General features: G+C 41.3%; 2 protein-coding genes across 3 annotated transcripts in view; one reads left to right on the top strand and one right to left on the bottom strand.

The window, feature by feature from the left end:
- TMEM123 (transmembrane protein 123) overlaps positions 1–7393 on the top strand; it is a 39546-nt gene extending 32153 nt beyond the window's left edge. Inside the window, exons 4-7 of one of the 2 annotated variants that reach the window (XM_019524702.1) lie at positions 1815–1829; positions 1866–2096; positions 4783–4918; positions 7345–7393. In XM_019524702.1, the coding sequence (XP_019380247.1) occupies positions 1815–1829; positions 1866–2096; positions 4783–4918; positions 7345–7369 (407 nt within the window). In that variant the 3' untranslated portion in view covers positions 7370–7393. Of the gene's footprint in view, positions 1–1814; positions 2097–4782; positions 4919–7344 lie in introns of both variants that reach the window. The other variant, XM_019524701.1, reaches the window with a different exon arrangement.
- Positions 7394–20628: 13235 nt separating this feature from the next.
- Positions 20629–21477, bottom strand: part of LOC109303136 (inhibitor of apoptosis protein-like) — an 11933-nt gene continuing 11084 nt past the window's right edge. Inside the window, exon 8 of the mRNA XM_019525235.1 lies at positions 20629–21359. Coding sequence (XP_019380780.1) covers positions 21166–21359 — 194 coding nt within the window. The 3' untranslated portion in view covers positions 20629–21165. The remainder of the gene's footprint in view (positions 21360–21477) is intronic.

Genomic DNA, 21477 nt, shown 5'->3' with positions numbered 1-21477 from the left:
TGGGGAGCCACCACCCCCCCCACCCTGTACCTCTGGACAACTTGCCCCAGCCCAGGGGCCCCATTCATCCCAGTCTCTGCTTCTGCCCCACTCCTTTGCTCACCGGGGGACTCGATCTCTCCCCCCTGACCCTTCCCCTCCATTTACCAGCTGGGTGCTGTCTGTGTGTCTGTCTCTGTGTGTCTGGTTCTTGCTCCCAAGCCACAGCTCTGCTGCTGCCTCTCATTCCTGACCCACAGTACTCCGGCATCCTGCCAGGGTGTGCGGGGCCCCTACCTCTCTGGGCTCCAAGCCCCCCCCACACACCCACAGGCCCCCACACCTTCACAATAGCGCCCACACACACACACTTCAAAAGTAGCAACTCATGATTTACATGCCAGTCACCTGATTTTTACATAGTTTGTCTCATGATTTTTGGCATGGTGGGGTTGACAGTACTGTAGTTTTGCAAACACGCATGTTGAGTCCATGACTCAAAGAGGTGCACCTTATAGACTAACTGAATCAGAGATATGCAATCATCTAATGAAACCCACTTCACAATTGCTCATGAAAGCTTATGCATCTCTGATTCAGTTAGTCTGTAAAGTGTACTCTGCCTTCTGCCTGACTTCAGATTAACATGGCTAACTACCTGTCTCAGTTAAATATGTACTTAAGTGTTCTCCTGAATAGTCTCATTTTCCTAAAGAGGGTTCGTAATTAGCATTCATTGGTGCTGATCCTATTTTTTGCTTTTCTTGAACATTTCTTATTGTGCTAAAATTTGTGAACTTTGTGAACATTACTTAAATGTGCATTTTCCAGTTTTACCTAATATACTCTTCCCAATCCAGTGAGTATTGGGACTTAGAAATCTGTTTACTGAAACAGATATAACCCATGTGCAACATAAGTAGTCACTATCATCTTGCAGAGAAATTTATGAATTTAAGAATAATCACTAAAGTTTGTTGCGGTTTTGTGATAGATTTTTACAGGGACTGTATTCAGTCTTTTATTCAAAATATAGTCAATTCATTCCTCGTGATCTAGATTATCGCATGTAAATCTGTGTAAATCCATAATAATTCTGTTTTCAGCAGACTTGTTTAAGAATTTGAAAGTTATGAAACTGAGGAGATTGTTCTCCTCACATTTACTTTGGTTTCTTTGGAGGGGTTAGGGGGGTTTTACGTCAAAACTCAGTGTTTCTCTTTCTTACATAAGGGACCTGAGCAGATTTGAATTACAAGCATGGGGGAAATTCAAATGTTACAAGGGTTCAAGAGACCCAAATGAAATTAAGAGTTCTCACTAAAAATCAGCTGAAATTAAATTCTCCTCTGTTCCCAGCACCCCAAATGACTATTAGGATAATTATGCTCTAGCTTTTAACTCCAGTTAAGGTGATAGGGGGCAGAACCCTAAAACTCCCCTAAATGCAGACAATGGCCAAATCCAGGGTAGAACAAATTACAAAGCAGAGGCTGTACGTCAAAAATACCTTGTCACCCACTCCTAGGTTTCAGCATTGGAGCCTAGCAGTGACACCTTTCCACAGAAGATGCATGTGGAAGGAGTTGGGCTCTGAGATTGGATAACCACATACTAATAGGCTTAGTGCCTGCAATAGCAGAAAAACACTCCATGACAAATGGTTCTCCATCTTATTTCTGGAGGAATAATTTACAATAAGCCTTTTGATTTACAGAAGTCTTTCAAAACTGTACTGTTAAATAGTTGCAATTTTATGAAAAATATTATTCACAATTAGTGGGTTTTTAATGGCAGTATTCTCCATGTGATGTTATGTTTTACAATATTTACAGATCCCCCTGAAAAAGGTAACACCACCGAGGCAGCCAGTGGTACCCAGCCAGTCAGCACCACCCAGTCAGCCAATGGCACCCAGCCAGTCAGCACCACCCAGTCAGCCAATGGCACCCAGCCAGTCACCACCACCAAACCAGCCAATAGCACCCATTCAGCTAACACCACTCAGTCAACCACAACGGCCACTTCAAAACCCCAAACAAGCACGCCATCAAAACCCAATATTACAGTGACCACTGCCAGTACTCCTTCCACCTCTGCTTCAGTTTCTGTAACAGGTATGTGCCTCTGACTGCTCTTTATTTCCTATGGCACACTAACTCGGACTGTCTGTTATCTACATTGTGCTTCAGTGTTTGAAATCTCATTCAAAACAGCTTCAGCTACGTTAGTCTTAGGAAATGGCATGTTTCCAAGCATGTTTTTGGGACTTACAAACAGCAAAGCTTGCTGGATAATCCATTTTCAGGAAATAATTTTATCTGAGTTACATCAGTGTAATTCTTGGAACTTTTCTGGATGGTGTAAATAGGTATAACTGAGAATACACTGATCTCTCAACACTTAAATAAGAGGCAAGCTCATCAAAATATTGTAAGCACCCAGAAGTCAAAAAACCCTTTGATAATGTGACAAGCTTTTTGGAAGTTTTATTTTGGGACTTTCAAATATGTTTAAGGGGGTTTGACATTCAAAGGAAAATTCATATGGGTCAGTTAGGCAACTAACCAGGACTTAAGTGGATTTTAGACACACAAATTGCAAACAGCAAGCCAGAACACTCCCACTCAGGCATCCACAACATTCATTGGGCACTTAAATTTTGGACTGCAAAGTTCCCAAGACATCTAAATTTGGTCTTCCATTCAAACTTGGAAGCAATCCAGACTGAGTAGCTAGGGACTTAACTCCTGCTGACACCTCATTGTGATTCAGCTTTGAAGCATATTGTTACCTAAACTCCCCCTTGTCACTAGGGAGGCTAGATCCGTTGCATGTCCCCAGAGCATGCCTGATGTGTACTAACAGGATTGGTTCAGCTGTAAGTATGGCAGTGACTCAGCTTGTTACCACAGCCCACATAATATCTTCAAGCATTTATCCAGAAAGTAACAGACCTGCGTTCTAAGCCATTTTCAATTGGGGGAGGTTAACTGTACTCAACTCCCCAGCCTCCCAGGAAAATGTCCTAACCACCACCAGGCTGAAGAGTCAGTAAAGAAACCCTCTACCCCTGTTGAACCTGAGTCAGCGTTTAGGCAGGAATGACAGAATCCTAGGGCAGGAAGCGAAGTGAGCAAGAGGCACCTGACTTTTTAACCTAGCGATCACGATCAGCTGAGAAAGAGCAGAAACCAGATCTCCCTCCTTCCAGGTAACAACCATGTACTGGCATGGTGAAACACACTAGCTGACCTAGTAAGCCCCCTATCTTCACCTTCCACCGTTCTTTGTTGACACCAGCAAAGCCAGAAATACTTGTCAGGTTCAGTTAGTTGGTGACTTACAACCTCCAGATGCATGGGAAGGTGGTAAAAAGTATTATGAAGGCTACACAACCTGACCAACTAGCCATGGTTAAGCAGTTAATATTCAGCATCGTAGCCAAAAGATACCCTACTTCTCATTGAAAGGTGAGCAGTTAGATCAAATCTGTTACAGGACTGTTACAGGACTCCACAGTAGGCTAAAGAATTCAATTTCCATATTTCTGTCATTTCTTCCACTTTATTGCTTTTCTCTGACATGGTTATAATTCAGGAAAGTATTTCATCACAAACAACAACTTCCACATTCAGTGGAATTCAAATTCCAAATAGCCTCTTTTCTATGGTAAGTCTCCCATGTGATTGGTTTATGTAACACTATGACTCTGGGTAGATTGCTGGCAACAGGGATTGAATTTGAAATTGCTGGATATAATCATGTGAGATTACAAGGATGGAAAGTTCTAGCTCTGTTAACCAAGACTGTATTACATTTGACAAATGCCACATTGCATGAGTTGTATTCCCCTCAAGGATCATAAAACTTTTAAATGTCAGGGGTACCTTGAAGCTGACTTAACCTACTTTCATTATCATCTTCACCAACACATTGACATTTATTTAAAAAAAAAAAACCCTGGTACCTCAAGTTAGGTGAAGCTGTGTCACATGGGAATTATGCGTTAACCTCAGACAGGAATATATGCTTATCCACATAAGCCTTCTCATGGCAACCATAGATGAATGTAGGCACAAACTGCATCTTTTGACTGGGATTGCTAAATTGGCACAACCAGTCAGGGCTAGAGTTGGCTGGCTGTATAATGTGGGGGATGATATCTGGGGCAGGAATAGGTCTTCATTGGTGGGGTTTCTGATTGCACAAATAACTGAATCTAAAGGTGGGGAAATCCTGTTGCCATGACCCAGAAAGCTAGAAAAGGCTGGTTCTGGGATACAGCAGGGAGCAGCAAAAACTAGAGGAGCAGTTAATTGTAGTACATTAAAAAATATGTGTCACATAATGCTGGAGTCTCTAAGCAAATTCAATTATGATAAATTTGAGATTACTGTTCCCAGATTCCAGCTCTCCCTCAGTGTCTTGGGAAACACCACCTCCACGTGACCAGCTCCTCTGAGTGATGTGGTGTGAGCTGTTGCAGTAAGAATGGCTGTTGATGACACTGGATCACCCCTGCAGAAGGGAGGAAGGCCCCTTATGCCCAGCCTCCTTATTCATTGTAGGTGCAGAAGTTAACCAGAACTTGGCATACTTGGTTTTAGTACCTGGTAGTGTTGACTAGCATTTGACCCAGGGGACTGCATACACTTGTCACCTTAGACCCTCTCATTCACAAGGCATGGCATAAAAGAATCTAGATAGAACCAGATTTGAGGTATATTACAGCAGAATGTACAAGTCTTAAAATCTGCCTTTTTGTTTTCTTCTTTTTGTTACACGCTTCAAAATCTGCAGTTGCACAAGCCAGAGCTTCCAGATTTGATGTGGGCAGCTTTGTAGGTGGTATTGTACTGACACTTGGAATGCTAGCCATTCTCTACATTGGGTGCAAAACATACCACTCCAGAAGAGGCATTCGGTACAGAACCATGTAAGTGAGAGGGTGTTCTCTCGCAGATTTGTTTCTTTGACTTTGGTATATGAAAAGAAAAGAACTGTAATTTCCCCCTCAATAGAGATTTAAAAAATAGTTTACATTCATCTGAGCTGCGTAGAGCCTTCCTGAGTTTCATTTCTCAAAAGATTCTTGTTTACTGCTAAATCTTATTGTCCACAGGGTTTTTTTTGCTGATCTGTTACATAAAGGCCTTGCTTGCGCCTCTGCCCTTGGGCTAGTCTAAGCAGGTTCATTACAGTTTGTTGTCCTTATTTTTCTCCTGAAAGTTTTGACTGAATCTGTAAATTTTGTTCAGCGCCCTCTTTCTTCCACATTTCCATAACAGGATTTCCTTTTTCCTTGGAAAAATCCTGGGCGTTGGGAGTAAACCCTCAAAGCTTTCAAGAATTACCTCCAGTAGACCCCCATGGAATTTCTTACATTTGTTATTGTTCTTTAGGTTAAAACTCTTGTGCCAACAATGCGGCATCTTTTTTGTAGTTATAGACTTTAATATTTACTAGGTGTTCTCAGATTTTATAATTCACTTTCCTGAAGGCTGTTGTCTGAAGAATTTGTCTACATGCATGTATGCACATCCAACCCTATCATTTGCTAGATTTGTAAATATTTTCTGCATACTGCTACCCCGTACCCACTAGCTGCTTGGTTATTAAATATTTATTTATTAACTCTTAGCAGTGGATTCCTGTGGATTCCCTTTGTGTATTAATGGTTTGTTATTTTTTCCCCTTGTTCTTCATTGACTATAGTAAAGTAGCTTCTATCTGCTGTGTTACTGCACTGGATATACAAGCCAGACTATTGGAATTAAATAATTATCTCTGTATTCTTCCCACTTTCTTACATACAGAAAAGCTGGCTAACAAGTCAGTTTTGAATGGGGTTTAGTATTCCATCTGCTTAGCAAAAGATTAATTCTTTTACCTTTTATCACAAAAAAGAATCCCGTTACCCATGCCAACATGGACATACCTTAAGCATAACAGTAGGCGGCCACATTTGAAAATGATTGATTTATAAAGCCAAATTTTCCCCTCTGCAATAAAGGAATTGCATAAATTAATTTTTCAGCATTGAGCTTCCTTCCTGTCTTGCAGTTGGCGCCGGAAGGATCTCCAGATCTTGTGCGCTGACTCAGAATGCAGTTCTTTCCAAAATCTGTGAAGTCAAGTGACTTGTTTTTTTGTCTGTCTTAACTACTGCTTGCTTTACGTGGATTCCAGTTAGTGGAACTGCCCCATCATTTTCCATGTTACTCATCACCGTAACTAGAAGATACTGTGGCCTTATACCAGCCTCATTTGGGACTCGCATCTAATTAGAAGATACTTTGGCCTTACGCCAGCCTCTTTTGGGACTCGCATCTCAAGCTAGGTTTCTCACAGTGCAGTCACTAATTAGGATCATTTTCCTTTTTCATCTTGGGGCTTGTTTCTTAGTTATTCATCTGGTTACTGGATGTTTTTGGCTTCATTTTTGGTAGCATATCTCATTTCATAAGGAAACAGTTGCTACTTTGACTGCACCTTTTTGTTGCATTAAATGTTAGTGGTGCAAGTTAAGAAAATCTTTGTTTTGCTTTTGTTTTTGTTATTTAATCATCAAGCTGTATCATTCACAACTATCCCAACTGCAGTTTCTCCCGAGGGCTCATATCTATTCTAGTCTTAGTTCAAAAATCAGCATCCTTATTCAGGATTTGCCTTTTGTTTCCATTGTTCATCTCAGCTCAAGATGTGTGTTTTGCTTGAGGTGATGTCATTTGACTTGTTGGAACTTGCCTAGTGCTCAGCCACTCGGGTATCTCTCCCTTTTTAAATTTATGTTTAAGTATGGGAACCATCCAGTCTCACCTTCACACCCTCCTTATCAGCAGTGACCCTCCAAATCTCCAGCTGTTCATCCAGCCTCCAACTAAACAAATGCGTAACAGACAACATAATTGACTCATACAATTTGCCCTTTCTCGGGATTTCTAAATGTTCAAAAATCATGTCTCAGTCTCCAAAAAAAAAATCATGAGATTTGAATCTTAAAAATGATGGTATTTAAATATATATGGAGTCCCACTTACAGCTTTAAAGATACTGGCACTAAATGTAGGCAAGGAAAGACATAATACAAATGTGCTCCTTGTCAACTTCTGTAGTAATTTAGCTAACTGAATGACATAAAAACCCTGGAGCAGTTGGTACAGTGACCAGAGGTTGAGCCATTTGATGTTTTCACTTCAGATGTGGGCAAATATTGGAGCTTGGGACTTCCTGACATGGGCTTTTATTAGCAAATAATTTGCCCGGCATTAATTTGGATCTAATTATTCTGAAATGTTTAATACTGTGTTCTTATTTCTTAATGCTACTACCAAAACTTTAATGATTGTATTTCTGTTACAGTGATGAACATGACGCCATCATTTAAAGGTGCTTCACAGCAGACAGCAGGGAAAAAAAAGTTCTCTTTTTGTAAAGGTGATCACAATTCTCCAAAGCTTTTTATGGATCTGATCCTGCGAAGTGCTGAGGGCCTTTTGAACACCCTGAACACTCCCCCACTGGTTTCAAAAAGCGTTGAAAGAACTGAGTGAGCACTTTGTGGGAATAGGCTTTCTACTACAGATGTAATTTTTTTTTTAAATCCTATCAGGAATGTTCCTTAAAGCTGAGGTTAATGCTTTCCAATGTACGCTCATAGAAGCTCTGAGAAAGAAAATCATTAACACAATACATTGTGTGTCGTCAAAATTATGACTCCATTTAATTACTACTTACATCCATAAATGTGGGGTGTTCTACAGGTGGCATATTAGTCTGAATAAATTACAGAGTCCCTTTCAAGACAAAATACAAGTAGGTCCTGGCAGGTAAATACAGAAGCAAGCAACTCCTACTACATTATGTAAAAACAAATTTATTTTTAACTTAAAACTTGACATGAACTTCTGTTAATGGTTTTTGGATCTCAGATTTTAGACTACAAGTGAGCTGTGGAGACTTTCCTGGTGATCTTCAAAATGAAATAAGCCTTGGGAATGGGGTGGAACTATTTTTTTTCTTATAAATAAGAAATAAGGCTAGAAAACCTTTGTAATGTTTTTAATTAGAATTATAAGAACGTAAAAATGCCATATACTTGGGTCAGACCATAGATCCATCAAGCCCAGTATCCTGTCTCACACAGCAGATGCTGATTGGGAGGATGCACAGGGCATGTCCCAAATCTTCTTCCCTCTTTCTCCTCTTCCACTGGAGCGTCCAGCATTCAGAGGTGTAGGCAGTTCTGATTCAGAGGCTGTACACCTATCATCTATATTCAGTATCTACTGACAGACATTTTCTCCAAGAGTTGCTGGTTGATAACCAATTACAGATTGATACATGGCAAGTCACAAAGGTATGTGAGAGATGAAATTGTAAAGGAGAAAACGGTTTCTCTTTTATTGTGAATATGAAGTTTTCCACTGAAAATTGTTCTCTCTTGAACATAAGAAAATCCCCACTGTTTTCATTTGGAAACTCCATGTTGTGTTTCACATGAGGTTTTAGGAATAGTTAAGAGTTACTGTACTTCCAAAAGGAAATACTGAAGCAGAGTGATGTGTAGATGTGCCTCAGAATCGTATGTTAAGGGGTAAAGCTATCTTTTGTTGCCTTCCCACTTACACTGGTGGTGTCTTATTAATTATAATTTACATTGTTTAAGCAGCAGTAGTATGAAGCTTAAGGAAATCCAGATCTGTTCTCCTTGAGACTATTTAAACAGCAATGCGTATTTGTTCAGTTTTAGTCAGCTTTCATTTGTGGCTGGCTCTCCACTGGAAAGTGTTTTGGTGGTGGGAATGTTACTTTAGTGGTTATTTCTGATGATAATCCACCACCTAATGTGCAGTCGAGCAAGATTCATAGGAGAATATATGTGGAGGGTGGCCAGAGACATGCAATGCAGCACTTCAGAGGTCTCGCATTAGTAAAAACTTTAGAAATGTTTTATAGAAATATTTTATTCTTGTTAAGTCTTGCACTTTCCTAAGAGTTGAAAATGGCTTTTTGGGGATTGTTTTTCTATTCCTAAAGAATCTAAATATTTTTTTCCTCTGAGAGAGAGAGAGCCCGCCTTGGCAAACCCTCCCTTATCCAGGTATTTCTTACTCCTGCAATGTCAGACTGTTCCCAGCCTGACACTTACTTTCACATGTGACTTTATTTCTTTTTTAAGCTAGAGAAAAAAAGTTTTAAAGTATTTTAAGTGATTCTTATTTACACTGTTGGGGGGAAATTCATGTCTTTTTCTTTCTTCCTTTCTATTAGCTAAACTACCAATTTGCAAAGCATTATTTTACCACATGTCAGTTCTTACTTTTCCTTTTATAGTACCAGAGTTTTACTGTATTAAGTGCTACTCAGTAGGGTTACTGAGATCCACTGACCTATGTACAGATAAATAATAAAATGAAAATTGTGCTTTAAGTATGAGACTCTCAATGCTGGTTTTTTATTTTATTTTATTAAATGCTGTTACAGTTCCCCCAGAATCAGTTCTACAAAAAATGTTGGCTCAAAATATTAGTTTGTAATATACAAGTGTTTCATAATCCATTTTATATGGAAGAAAACAAAAGGACTGCATGTTTTGGCATAACTCCTGCTGTTTAAAACAGTGTGGGGGGGTTATATTACAGAAAACAATGTTAATGTCTGTTGTCAGATTTAGGAACAGATAATGCAACAGTAAGGAAAAAATTCTTTTAAGATGCTTGTCCTCTACAAAGTAAAAATCATGAGTCCTGCTCATAGCCAGTGTTCAGAGTTTGTATTCTAAAGAAAGTTAAATGGAAATTCAACTGTTAGATGATTAAAGTGATACTAGTAAGATAATGACAACACTTTATCCTGTATTAAATGAGGAGTATACATATAAGCCTCAACCCTACAAGTCCATTCCATGCCTCAGGACACCAGCACCCACATGGGCAGGAGTTTCAGTTCAGCAATGCTCCAGACAAGGACCTGTCCACATGGAAAAACTTGAAGAATCAGAGCTTTCAAATAATTGGCTAAGAAGGTCACCCTATGCCAGCAGTATTCAGATGGTCTCTGGTTATCCAAGAGACACACAGTTAGCTGGTGGCAAAGATAAGATTACACCCATGTTTCCCAACCTGTGCTTAGTCTTCTAGACCAGCGTTTCTCAACCTGTGGGTTGCGATCGAAAAATGGGTCACAAGAATATATGAAACGGTTGCAAACAAACTTTAAAATTGGATTGACAAACTTTAAAAATGGACTCTTCTTTAAAGGAGAAAAATGTGGGAAACTGGCTTTTCCCTTGCAGATCATCAGCATTCCTGCCTGCAAGGGGCTGCTTGGTGGCCCCCATGCCCCCCACACACCCAACCTCTGCCCCACACACTGGGCAGCTGGAGCATGGGGGGCAAGGGGCAACGGGTTGGGAGTGAGGGGTACTGGGTTGGGACTGGCCATCAATGTTTACAAATGGGTCCTGATGCAAAAAAGGTTGAGAACCACTGTTCTAGACTAGTGCTCCTCAAAACTTGATTGTGTTGCCTGCCCCCTGTCTGCTGTCCATTGCCCCATGCAGTTCTGCTGTCCATCTCCCATCCTACCCTCCAACCGTGCCCCATGGTCAGCACCCATCCCCATTTGTTCCTGGTGCCAGGTTGCCCTGCATTGAGGCGAAGCAGCAGAGTTGCAATGCATGGCCCTGCCTCCGAGCAGAAGGAACTACTCTGCAGTACCACAACGCTGCTCTGCGGCAGTTCTGTGGCTTCCTGTGCTAGTTTGCTCATGCAGAGCAACCTGGAGCCAGGACCAATAAGGTTTCTTCAAAAGTGAGCAAGGCCTTCTGCTCCCCTTTTAAGACCTAGCTGGTAATGGCAATACCACTACGTACCATGGGCATAGTAGCCTTGTAGTACTTACATTAGGTATGGAAAACTTGTGTTCAGTGCTTTCCTCAACATTTAGAGTTTTAACCCCATTTGTCCCAGGAAAGTGTCTTAATTACCAAGCTACATGCTGTTCAAGGAGCAGGGGGAAGTTCCTCTGTGCAGACAGACGTGGAGCCCAAAGAAGAACATGACCCTGTACGCTAGAGGTCAGGGCACTTATCTAAGGCTGGGCAAGTTTCAGTCAATGTGACTGGGATGACAATGTGGGATTCAATGTGGCATGATGTGACCTGTAAAATTACTAATTGAAACATGAGAAACGCATTTTTTCCCCCACACTAATGGCTTTGAGCAGCTGATTGAATTCTACTCTCACATGATTTTTACCAATTTACCTTTGGGCTGGGATTTCTTGTTTTCCTTGTTCACAGTACAAAACAAACCTGAAAAAGTAGATGTTCTAATAAAAAGAAGTTTTAAAAACCAACAGCTTAAAACAAACAGGGAACAAGGTCCAAGAGTTTTAATCCAGGTCTCTTAAAACCCTGCACATTTGACTTTCTTGTTATATCCACTGAGAAAAATCACAGCTTTAAAAGTCTGGTCTCCCCCATATAAATACTATGAGCAACTTCCATGCCTACCAGCAGGCAAGACATTCGTTGAGTTACATTACACAGATCTTTACTCTAATTAAAAATCTTTTACGTTCTTTTAGAGAATATTTGCAATTTCAGTTCCCAAATGCTATCACCATACTGAAGTTTATCCTGAACCCAGGTGTTAGGAGTTTTCTTCTAACTGCAACTGTTCATAAAGCTCATGTATTCAATAACTGTGTGCTTTAACAGAGTTCCTACTTCTAAAAAGAGCACAAGGATAAAGCAAGCTAAAGGAAAATTACTAACCTGTAACTTTCCTTCCTTGGATGTGATACAACAGAATTCCCATGTCTGGGTTTTAGTTTCCTAGGGCATGATTTGAAGAATACCACTAACTATTACAATGATGTGTCCTAAACCAGCACCAAAAAATGAATATAAGCCTGGTCTCCAAACAGCAGTTGCATTCCAGCTGATCAGTTTAACCCCTCCTTCCCATTGGCTTATTGTAAAGAATCGACACTGCTAAGGAAGCAAGCCACTTAAGAAAAAAGAAAAAGAATACCCGGCATTTATATACATACTTTTTGTCCTGCAAGGTGCTGGAGAGCCATTGCTTTGGAGCAGACTCGAATCGAGGCTGCTCCATACACGAGCTGAGGCAAACTGCATTGCACTCCACCGCATGCAGTTGTATAAGTGGCAAAATGCGCATCAGTGCACAGAAAATGGCAGTGGTGCACTTTTGAACTACAGCACCTCCAATGTGTTTTAATTCAAAAGCATTTTTCTCAGCACTGACGCACATTTTGCCGCTTATACAACTGCAAGCATTGCAGCACCGGGAGCTTTTCAAAGTGCCCAGTGCTGTGGCACTTGCATGTGTAAAAATGCCCTCAGGCACAACATTTGGCATTTCCTTAATAAATGTGCTCCCCTCTACTATTTCTGGAGGGATGGCAGAAAGGTGAGAAGCCCATAAGAATTATTTCAGTGAAACAATGCCATAGACATCAAGAATATTCCTTTCTGAAAAACAGACCACTGTCCATGCTGGATTCCGAGTCTGGAGACAAACTTTAGGGTTGACTCATAATGCAACACTAGCCAAGTTGCCTTGAGTTTACAAGTTTTAGCTAGTCCACCTCTGATATTTTGATGGGAAGGTATGCGCACCCCAGAATGTTGTAATAGCTACCGATAGAAATCAAGAGGTGGAACAACACCTGATTCTATTGAACCCACCTCTTTCTATCTCACAATAAGCACACCAGCAGGGAGGATTGAGTGCTGGGGTGGGCAGTTGGTTTGGCTGGATGACCACTTAACAAATTTTGGTGTGCAGTCCAGGGCCATACATACACACACACATTCTGTAAGAAGATACTTTAACAAACTATAGATTTAAAAAAAATCATACTAAAAAAACCAATCTACTATATTTTAATTTCACAAAATAATTTTTATCCTGATTTATGTTTTTTTGAGTTGCATATATAGAGGCAATTGCATAATAACTCAAAATAAAGTCTTATATATTGGGGGGGCAGGAAGAGGAGACAGAGCCATTGGATTGGGGCTGGGAGGGGGGAGGGGGAGTAAAGCAGCACCTGGGCAACTGCAGCCACACTGGGAGCAGCCCCACCAGGAAGCTATGCATTGCTGGCTGCGGCTGGGGCCAGTGGGGGTGGGGCTCAGCCCTATACAAAGCACAGCACAGCAAAGGCAGCTGTGAGCTGGATCTAATCAGTTGGGAGGGCACCCTCCCATGGGCCAGATCCTATCTGTTGGTAGGGCAGATCCAGCCCATGGCCTGTATTTTACCCACCCCTGATCTCATGCCTGCAGGTGACTGTGGTCTTGGTGCCACGAAGGGGCTATTATAGAGCTGGAGCAATTCTCTAAATGTTGATCTAAATGTATGAGGGGCAAGAATTGTTTGGTATTTTTATTGGGCCAAACAGACAGTAGAGAGGACAGTAACTGACCATTCCACTAGTACCTTAAAAGAGTGGTTGTTCAGAGTCAAGCTAACAGAGTCCTTTGGAGCTTCACATGCATCTTGGGTTCAGCAGGTGAGATGGGACAGTGACCAAGACACCTTTGTCTCAAGCTGACCGAGGACCCTGACCATAATGACAGTGATTATCATAGTACTGAGCCTATGGCCTCTTGATTAAGTACTTGCAGACGAAGTGAGAATGAAACAAAGGGGAAGATGCTATGCTCAACACAACTCCAGGAAACCACCAAATAACTGCAACCTCGTGACACTGCAGTGTAAATACATTACAGAACGGTGTCAGCTTAAGGACCTGTTTCATAGCTGCACAGAATAGTACAAAACACTGATTTCTATGGCAACCTGAACCAGGCCTTACAAGTTGTTGGAGCTCTCCAGAAGTCAAGAGAAACAATACTGATCTACAACTGAGAGTCTGGCCCTCCAGCTCCATCTGATGGCAAGTCAGGTTATCAGCTTTGGGTGTCACTGCTTAAATCAGGGTTGTCCAACTTCTAAGCAGCTGGGGGCTTCATAGCATGCAGGCTGCAGTAGTGGGAGCCACAGGTCTTGGAGGCTATTAGTGTGGTCTACAAACCCCCTGGGCTGCACCCCCACCCCTGTTACATGTGCACAGGCAGCCCCTACATTAGCTCCCTTGCTGAACTGTGCTGTGGGCTACCCTGGGCTGCACCACTCCATCCCCTGGGCAGGAGCAGGAAACAAAGGCTAAGGCAGGGATGGGGATCCTGCAGATGCTGGCTGCTGCAGCAGCTGGAGCAGTAGAGGAAATGGTGGCCATGTAGGAGCCTGGGCACTGCACATTAACCCATTAGCCCATGGACCACCAGTTGGCTAACCCTAGTTTAAATCATTAAAGGGGACAAATACCCTTCCGCCAGCACAAGAATGAGGTGGGCGTTGAGTGGGGATATTTTAAGAAGTCCTGGTGTTTCTTGATCAACAGAGCTATATGGGAAGCTAATGTTTATGTTCTTCTGTTTTGAAAAAAACCCTCTTGTACAAAGGGTCAAAGAAAGTTCAGTTCTGAGAAGCTGTTCCCCTCTATTGCTGTATTAGCAACATAAACTGTGCCAAAGACAGCTCTTAAAAACATTTCTGAAGCTTTGCCACAGATTATTTTCAAGTAAGGAAGTCGGATGTGGACTGGAATGAGAACGGCAGAGTTAGCTTGTTCGGAAACCAGGCAGAACACAATTATGCCGGCAGATAGTAATTAAGCCTCACTGCTCCATGGCTTAAAGCATCAACAATTTTTAGTGTTATTTGCAGTACAAACTTTCACTTGGTTTTTACATTAGTTTGCTAGCAGTAACATTACTGAGAGAAACCCGTCCAGTGGCAGATAGTAGTAAGAAGCCAGAACTATGAAGACCTATCCACACTCACAGGAGCATAGATTTCAAGGCTGGAAGGGACCATTATGATTATCCTGACTTCCATTATGATTATGACCATTATGATTATCCTGACTTCCTCCATCAGGCAACTTCCCCTACCACTAGCAATGCCTCTATCAAGCTTGCAGGCCGGTGATACCCAATCTTTTGATCCCAATTCAGGGCTCCCATCCCAACTTCCAGTTGGCTTATGGCCACATGCTACTTCATTTCCCATCTGAGCCCATCTAGGGTAATTGAATGTTCTTGTCTGCCAAGAGACAACTTTTTAGTTCCTAGTTTGGGAACCGTTACTTAAGTCCTTCCAGCTCTCAGCCTCTTAGGCTATCAACTTCTTCCTAAAGAGTTTCTAAATTCTTTCCTGCTACCTCATCCATATGAAGATAGTGTAATGTTTAAAAGATGTTGAGGACCATGTGATCAAAGAAACTTAGAGCCCGGAGAGTCTGCCAGCTACATGGAATTTTTCCAATCCACAGATAAGAGTTCAGTCCCAAGGGTCACGTACCAACCGGTACATGTTTTTGTAGGGTAAGCCACTTTAAACCTAGCCTGCTCACCAGCAGTGTTCGATCAGCAATCCTGCAAGCTCTCTAGGTCATCAGAGGGCCTTGCCCTTCATGCAAAGAATGCTGGTTTGAATGCTGTTCTTTTCGAACAGGCTGGTTTGTCTATATGTATTTTGAATGTCTCAGGTCTAGCCATAAACACAACTTCTGGGATTTATTTTTCACAAACTTCAAGTCTCTTAATTACAAAATTATTTTTAAAAGAGGGCAAAAAAGTATTAGAACCATTTCCAACCCAATTAAGATTTCTTTACATCCCGTAGCTTTAAAAAAAAAACCGAACAAACAAAAAACCCCACAATAAGCACTTGTCAGTTTTGAAACATGAAGAGTTTTAAAGGAAAGTTAAAAGGTGTGCATGTGAAAGTGTACTGACATGAGACAGAGAGTTACCGAAAGAATATCTAATTCACAAAATTTTTTTAGCCTCAGCTGAAGATCAGCTGTCTCTTAAAGCATGAAAACACTTTTCACAAGGTGGCAGTATAGTGCTTAACTAGCCTCCTGTCGTAGGGACAGTTCTGAAAACGGGGTACTCATCTTCATTTAAACTAAAGCAATAGCCTAAGAAAAACCAAGAGCTTTATGGACTTGCCTTAAGTCATGCTGGAAGGTCTTTCCAAATCAATTTCTTAAATATGACCAAGAAAACAAATTTTCCAAACACATTTTTGTATTTGCCAAATGAAAATTAGATCATGTATGAGCAAAGAGGGTGCATGAGAAAAGAAAATTTATGTTACTCAGACAGAATTGTGTTCATAACCTTGGCCTTGCACCATGGTTTTGACCATGTTTAGCAACCATATGCTTAATTGTAGCTTAATCTCAATTGCAGCCAAACAGTCATAGAACTGATTAACTAACTACAAGGGATGAAGGTATCCAAATAAATAAATCAGGCTGCTTAAACAAGATGCAAGGCACGGCAAAGTTTAATTCCTTTTAGTATTTAGCCATTCTTACACTCGGTTCAAAGGCCTGGGAAGGCATTCTATGATGTGCTTACTTGCAATAATGGGAGACTGGACTCTATGGCCCAGAAATTTATTTCAGCTCAGAGTAAGCAGGACCCACCCCCGCTCCAACCAGCTGCTGGGGGTACACTGGTCAAAAAAAAGGTTGAAAACCCCTGATGTAGTGTATTTTAAAAAGTGCTGGATTTTTGAGAATTCCAGAATCTTGGAAACTGGATTTATGAGGTTATACCATAGTCTAAAGCACCCAGCATGCCATACATGTAATAACAACTGGTCCTGGGCCACTGAACACCTCAGTAAAGTAAATCTGATACTGCATCACTCCAAGAGGATCGGGTATCGTTATCTAGGAGTTACAAATTGTAAGTAGTTAGCTATTTTCAACTTTTTACACATCTTACAAAGAATGATTTTTGACAGTACTTTAAAGAAAAAGAATGTAAATTGCAAATGCAAATTGCACATGCTCTGGCTTGCTATAAAGAATGGTATGATTATGGAGATAAATGCTTAATGTACAATTTCTTATTACAAAAATTCAGAGTGCTTACTACATAAGAATTACATGACTAGGATGGACTAATACAATGTAAAACTAGTTAGTCAAAGGTTTTTGCTTTGTACTCTTATATCTTCTATTTTGGCAAAGAGGGCATAATTATGAAAAACCTAATAGTATCATCCATCTTACTGAGCCAAGAAAAGTTGAAGATAATCCAATGCTTTCTCAGTGGCAGCTGACTTGTCCAGTGCTAGGGATGGCATAGGCCAGTATCTCTTAGGCTGACTAACAGGAACAAGTTCCACTTCAATTTTGTATATGTGCATTAGGAAATGAGTAATTGTACTTTAATGGATGATTAATTAACCGGAATGTTTCACATATAATAATTCAGTAGGATTCTCAAAGTGATTCACAACTGACAAATAAGACGATAGTGATGGGCTTTTCAAATGACTAATTAACAGGATTTCATAGCATCCAGAAGTACTGAACATGCTCCAGGAGGAGCTTGTTCAACTCTTTTTCTACAAATTTAAAAAAAAACAAAAACACAAACACCAAAAAAAAAAACCACACAACACAAGAGTTCAGGTCCAAAACTCCCTGCCCATAGGCATGTAGAGCAGTGTTGAGGTAGCCTGGGAGGGGCTCAATCCAAAACTGTGCTTCAAAAATCCCTATTCAGCTGCCATCTAAATGTGGAGATGCCCAAACTTGCTTGGTACCTCCCTTTTAACTTGGAAGTTCCCCAATCACCTTCAGGTCTGTTTTGCAAACGTGCTTGCAGTCAGAGCACATCTGCCTCCCCGTGCACCCCTCAGCTCCCCCCCCCTCCCCAAGGGCACAAGCCATTGGGATTGAGAAAACAGAAAAAGCAACAAAGTCCTCAGAAGGACCAAATCTGGTAGGCATGCTTAGTTAAAAACCCCTGCCACACATTAGCAGGATTGAGCCCCCTCACAAAATACTAGAGTAGCTGCTTTATGTTTAACTGGTTAGCACCAGCCCTCCCAACCATCTCTTTGCCTAGTGGTTAGAGCCCAGGAAGTGGGATACCTAGATTAGATTGAATTGTCTTGGACAAGGAAGGCAAAGGCACATGTCCAACCACTCAAGAGTGCTCTAAATCACTTGGAAACACTCTTCTGGGTGAGGGTACTTTCCATCTCTCCCACTGAAGCTCTGGCACTGTATAGGCTGGATTTAAAAAAAAAAACAAACCCCAAAGCAGTCCAATGCTTGTGTAAGTGTAAAATGCATAAAATTGTTCTAGGAGAAAGAACCACAACCTATAGACAGTACCCTAACTTCTAACTACCAGGCTCTAGTTGGAATTTGATTGACCACATTAGTGACTCAAAGATTTTTTTTTGTTTCAAATCCAAAAGCCAATAGCAGTTTATACAGTTACTTTAAGTGACCGTTTTAATATACTAAACAAATATTAAACTATTTATTAATGATGGCCCCTGCACAAGTTAGTTACAGGCATTTAATCAAAGTACTTGCAACTGGGATATAGCAAGGGAGATACTAGCTGTTCCACGCTGGTTACCCTAGCAAATTAGCTCACACTAGCAAAGAACACACCTCTTTCACTCCATGTCTCCCTTAGATTTCTCATTACATCATTTTCTTCAGAGTCCCAGAAATGGATCAAAGCTAGCCCCAAACTTCTTTACATACTCATCTTACTGTTCCCCAACCATAAAAGCTTTTTCTACATTCTTTTTTTTTCCTTTATTTCAAGGGTGCTCAACCCCCAGCCGTGGGGCTAGATCCAGCTCATGATGTCATATCACATGGCCTGCAGGGATCCCCACAGGTCTGGAAATCTGATGGCAGGGGAGTGGTGACACTGCCCCCCGCTGCCAAATTCCTAGAACTGTGGGGAGCCCTGGACCCTGCGCACTGAATTGGGTGACCAATCCCAGAGCTCACAGCTGGATGCAGGGTGGTGACAGATGCCAGGACCCAATCCAAGCACATAGGGGCAGCAGGGCCCAAACCCCCACATGCAGAGGGTGGGAGAGAGGACATGCCAGGCCCCAGAATCATGTTAGCTTCCGGGGTCAATCCAGCCTACAAATGTAGGACTAAGCTGGCCTGCAGGGCCAAAAGCTTGAGCACCAATGCCTTAGTTCATTCTCAAGTATACTGGACCCATGGCGCTGACATGCCAATCTTCTTGGCAGTATCTGCCAATTTTCCTCCTACATTAAACAGATCTACCATCCTTTACCTAAATCAAGGGTGTCAAAATTATGGCTTGTGGAGTGGTCTCATTCAACTCAGGAGGTGCCAGGACTTTGGTGGCTGAGCCTGCTGCCAAAATCTGGCTAGAAAGCCCTACTGTGGATGCGTTTTGGTAGCAAGGTGTGAGCAAGAGCTGTGTCAATCTCTGCAACTTCCTGAGCCAACACAGCGCTGCTTGCCCCACCACTGGAGGTGGGTCCAGATCCCTACCCCCTACTGCCAAGCAACCTTCATGGGCTGGAAGTGGGGAGTTGACACCCTTAGTCTAAATCTTTGACCCTTCCATCCTGACCCTATCAGCATTTTAATGGTCTGTCCCTGTCTCCTTAAACCACAGAGCTGTGGAAGGCTGTCACGTTTATATCTGGTATAATAAAACATCCATCACCTATTGCATAATTACAATACATTTTTCTAACTCACACAGTTCCCTCTGGTCTTTCTGATCCTACAAAGCTTGTATTTTGTTCTAGTCACGTAGCTTCAATAGGAGGGATAGAATGGTCCTCTTCAGTTTGGCCATTTATTTAGGAAATCTTCTCACCAATGTCATTATGGAAGTGGTAGCAACCTCTTATTTCACCTGCTGCTCCAGTTACATCAGAAAAGAAAACCTTACTTAGCTCTTTAAAAGGATGATTTTAGGTACCCACTCTCAGGGAAGGAGCCAGGCTCTGGATATGTAAACCCCTGCTTACAGCCCCAGTTTCAGAATCAATATGTTGAGGGCATGGGTATGGAGATGCTCCTGCATTTAAAACTGCTTACTGGAAAGCACTATGTAGATCTCCACTCAGAAGGGCAATGAAAAAATTCCCATGGGAGGCACCTAACTCCCTGCATCCCTAAGAAGCTTAGATGCAGCATGCTCCTAGAAGTCAAGAGTTGTAACACCTAACTTGCTGTGGACTTATTGAATAGAGCTGACAGTAAGATCAAATACATTTCCTATGCACAATTTGTTTAGCAGCCAGGAATTTTGCAATAAAAAAAAAAGGCATTTTAACAGCATGACTGGCAGGTCCAGAGATTGCTGCTGCATGTCCTTGAATAAGAGCTCTGGTTCACAGGCATTAAAACTGAAAAAAGCTAACAGAGTGGGAAAGAATGCCAAATAAATAGTGACCAAGTGCCATGAAAGAAGACTATTATGTTCCAACACAGCTCTTGTGCTGGCTGGAGTAGATACCATCTAAAAATCAAAGTCGTTATACAACCAGTTACCAGTACTTTTACTTCCAGTTCGTAAGATCATGATGGTGATTCCTACACTAGAATTCCTCTTTAACACCAGTACTCAATTTATGGGTTGATAGCTGCTACTAGGCTATAAGCATTATTACTGGGGGGAGAATTATTGGGAAATAAATATTTCATGTATTTAATTAATTTTGTATTTAATTAATGTTAATTATACTTAAGATATCTAGATACAAAAAGAGTGGAACTTGGATCTTTTATTTACAGTTTTATTTTAATCTTTGTTGTTAACAAAAAAAATAAATAAAATGCAAATTAAAACAGCAGCTGAAACAACACTGAAAGTGTTAATGGGTCCATTCATTAACTCTCAAGTTCACTACTCAATTCAGTTGCACAAGATTTGGTTTTAAAAATCAAAAACATCAAAACAATGTGCTTGATCAGTAAAGAACCTCTCCCCAGATCAGAGTGAGGTTATGCTTATGAAAGGACTCTCTACTTAAAACATTGAGAGAAAAAAAATTACTTCAACAAGAGAATTCAACAGCTTGTGTAAATCTCTCCGAAAACAATGGGAAAACAAGCTCTTCATGACTATCTGGAAGAATAACATTTAAGATGAGTACAATGACAACAGCCCATTATTGCCCAACAGTACATCTGAAGTAAGCAATTTACCAGAACTTCCATTCTTAAGACACTGTTGGCTTAGTCTTGAGCAATTCAAGGATCCCACGGGAACATAAGCAAACCTTGCATAGGTTTCCCTCCTCACGAAAGGAAGGTACGAACTGTACCCTTGATCGTCCCCCTGCAAATAGGGCATTTTCGAAGGGAAGGTGCACATTCTTTGCACACCACTAAATGACCACATGGAATAAATACAATTGAAACTTCTTTGTCCATGCACACTTTACAGGTTCTTTCCTCCTGTAGCCTCCTCAGCTGCTCTTCCATGGGTAAACCTACACAGAAAAAGATTTCACTTAGCTTTGTTTTTGTTCTCTTTACATGATCTCTTCTGCACTATGATTAGAAATGTGGAAGTTGCATAATCCAGTTTGGCTTCCCCCACTCACCCCC

The sequence above is a fragment of the Gavialis gangeticus genome, unplaced genomic scaffold, assembly GCF_001723915.1.
Source record: "Gavialis gangeticus isolate Ggan-Ray unplaced genomic scaffold, GavGan_comp1, whole genome shotgun sequence".
NCBI classification, from domain to species: Eukaryota; Metazoa; Chordata; order Crocodylia; family Gavialidae; genus Gavialis; species Gavialis gangeticus.
This window is presented reverse-complemented; position numbering and strand designations above follow the sequence as displayed.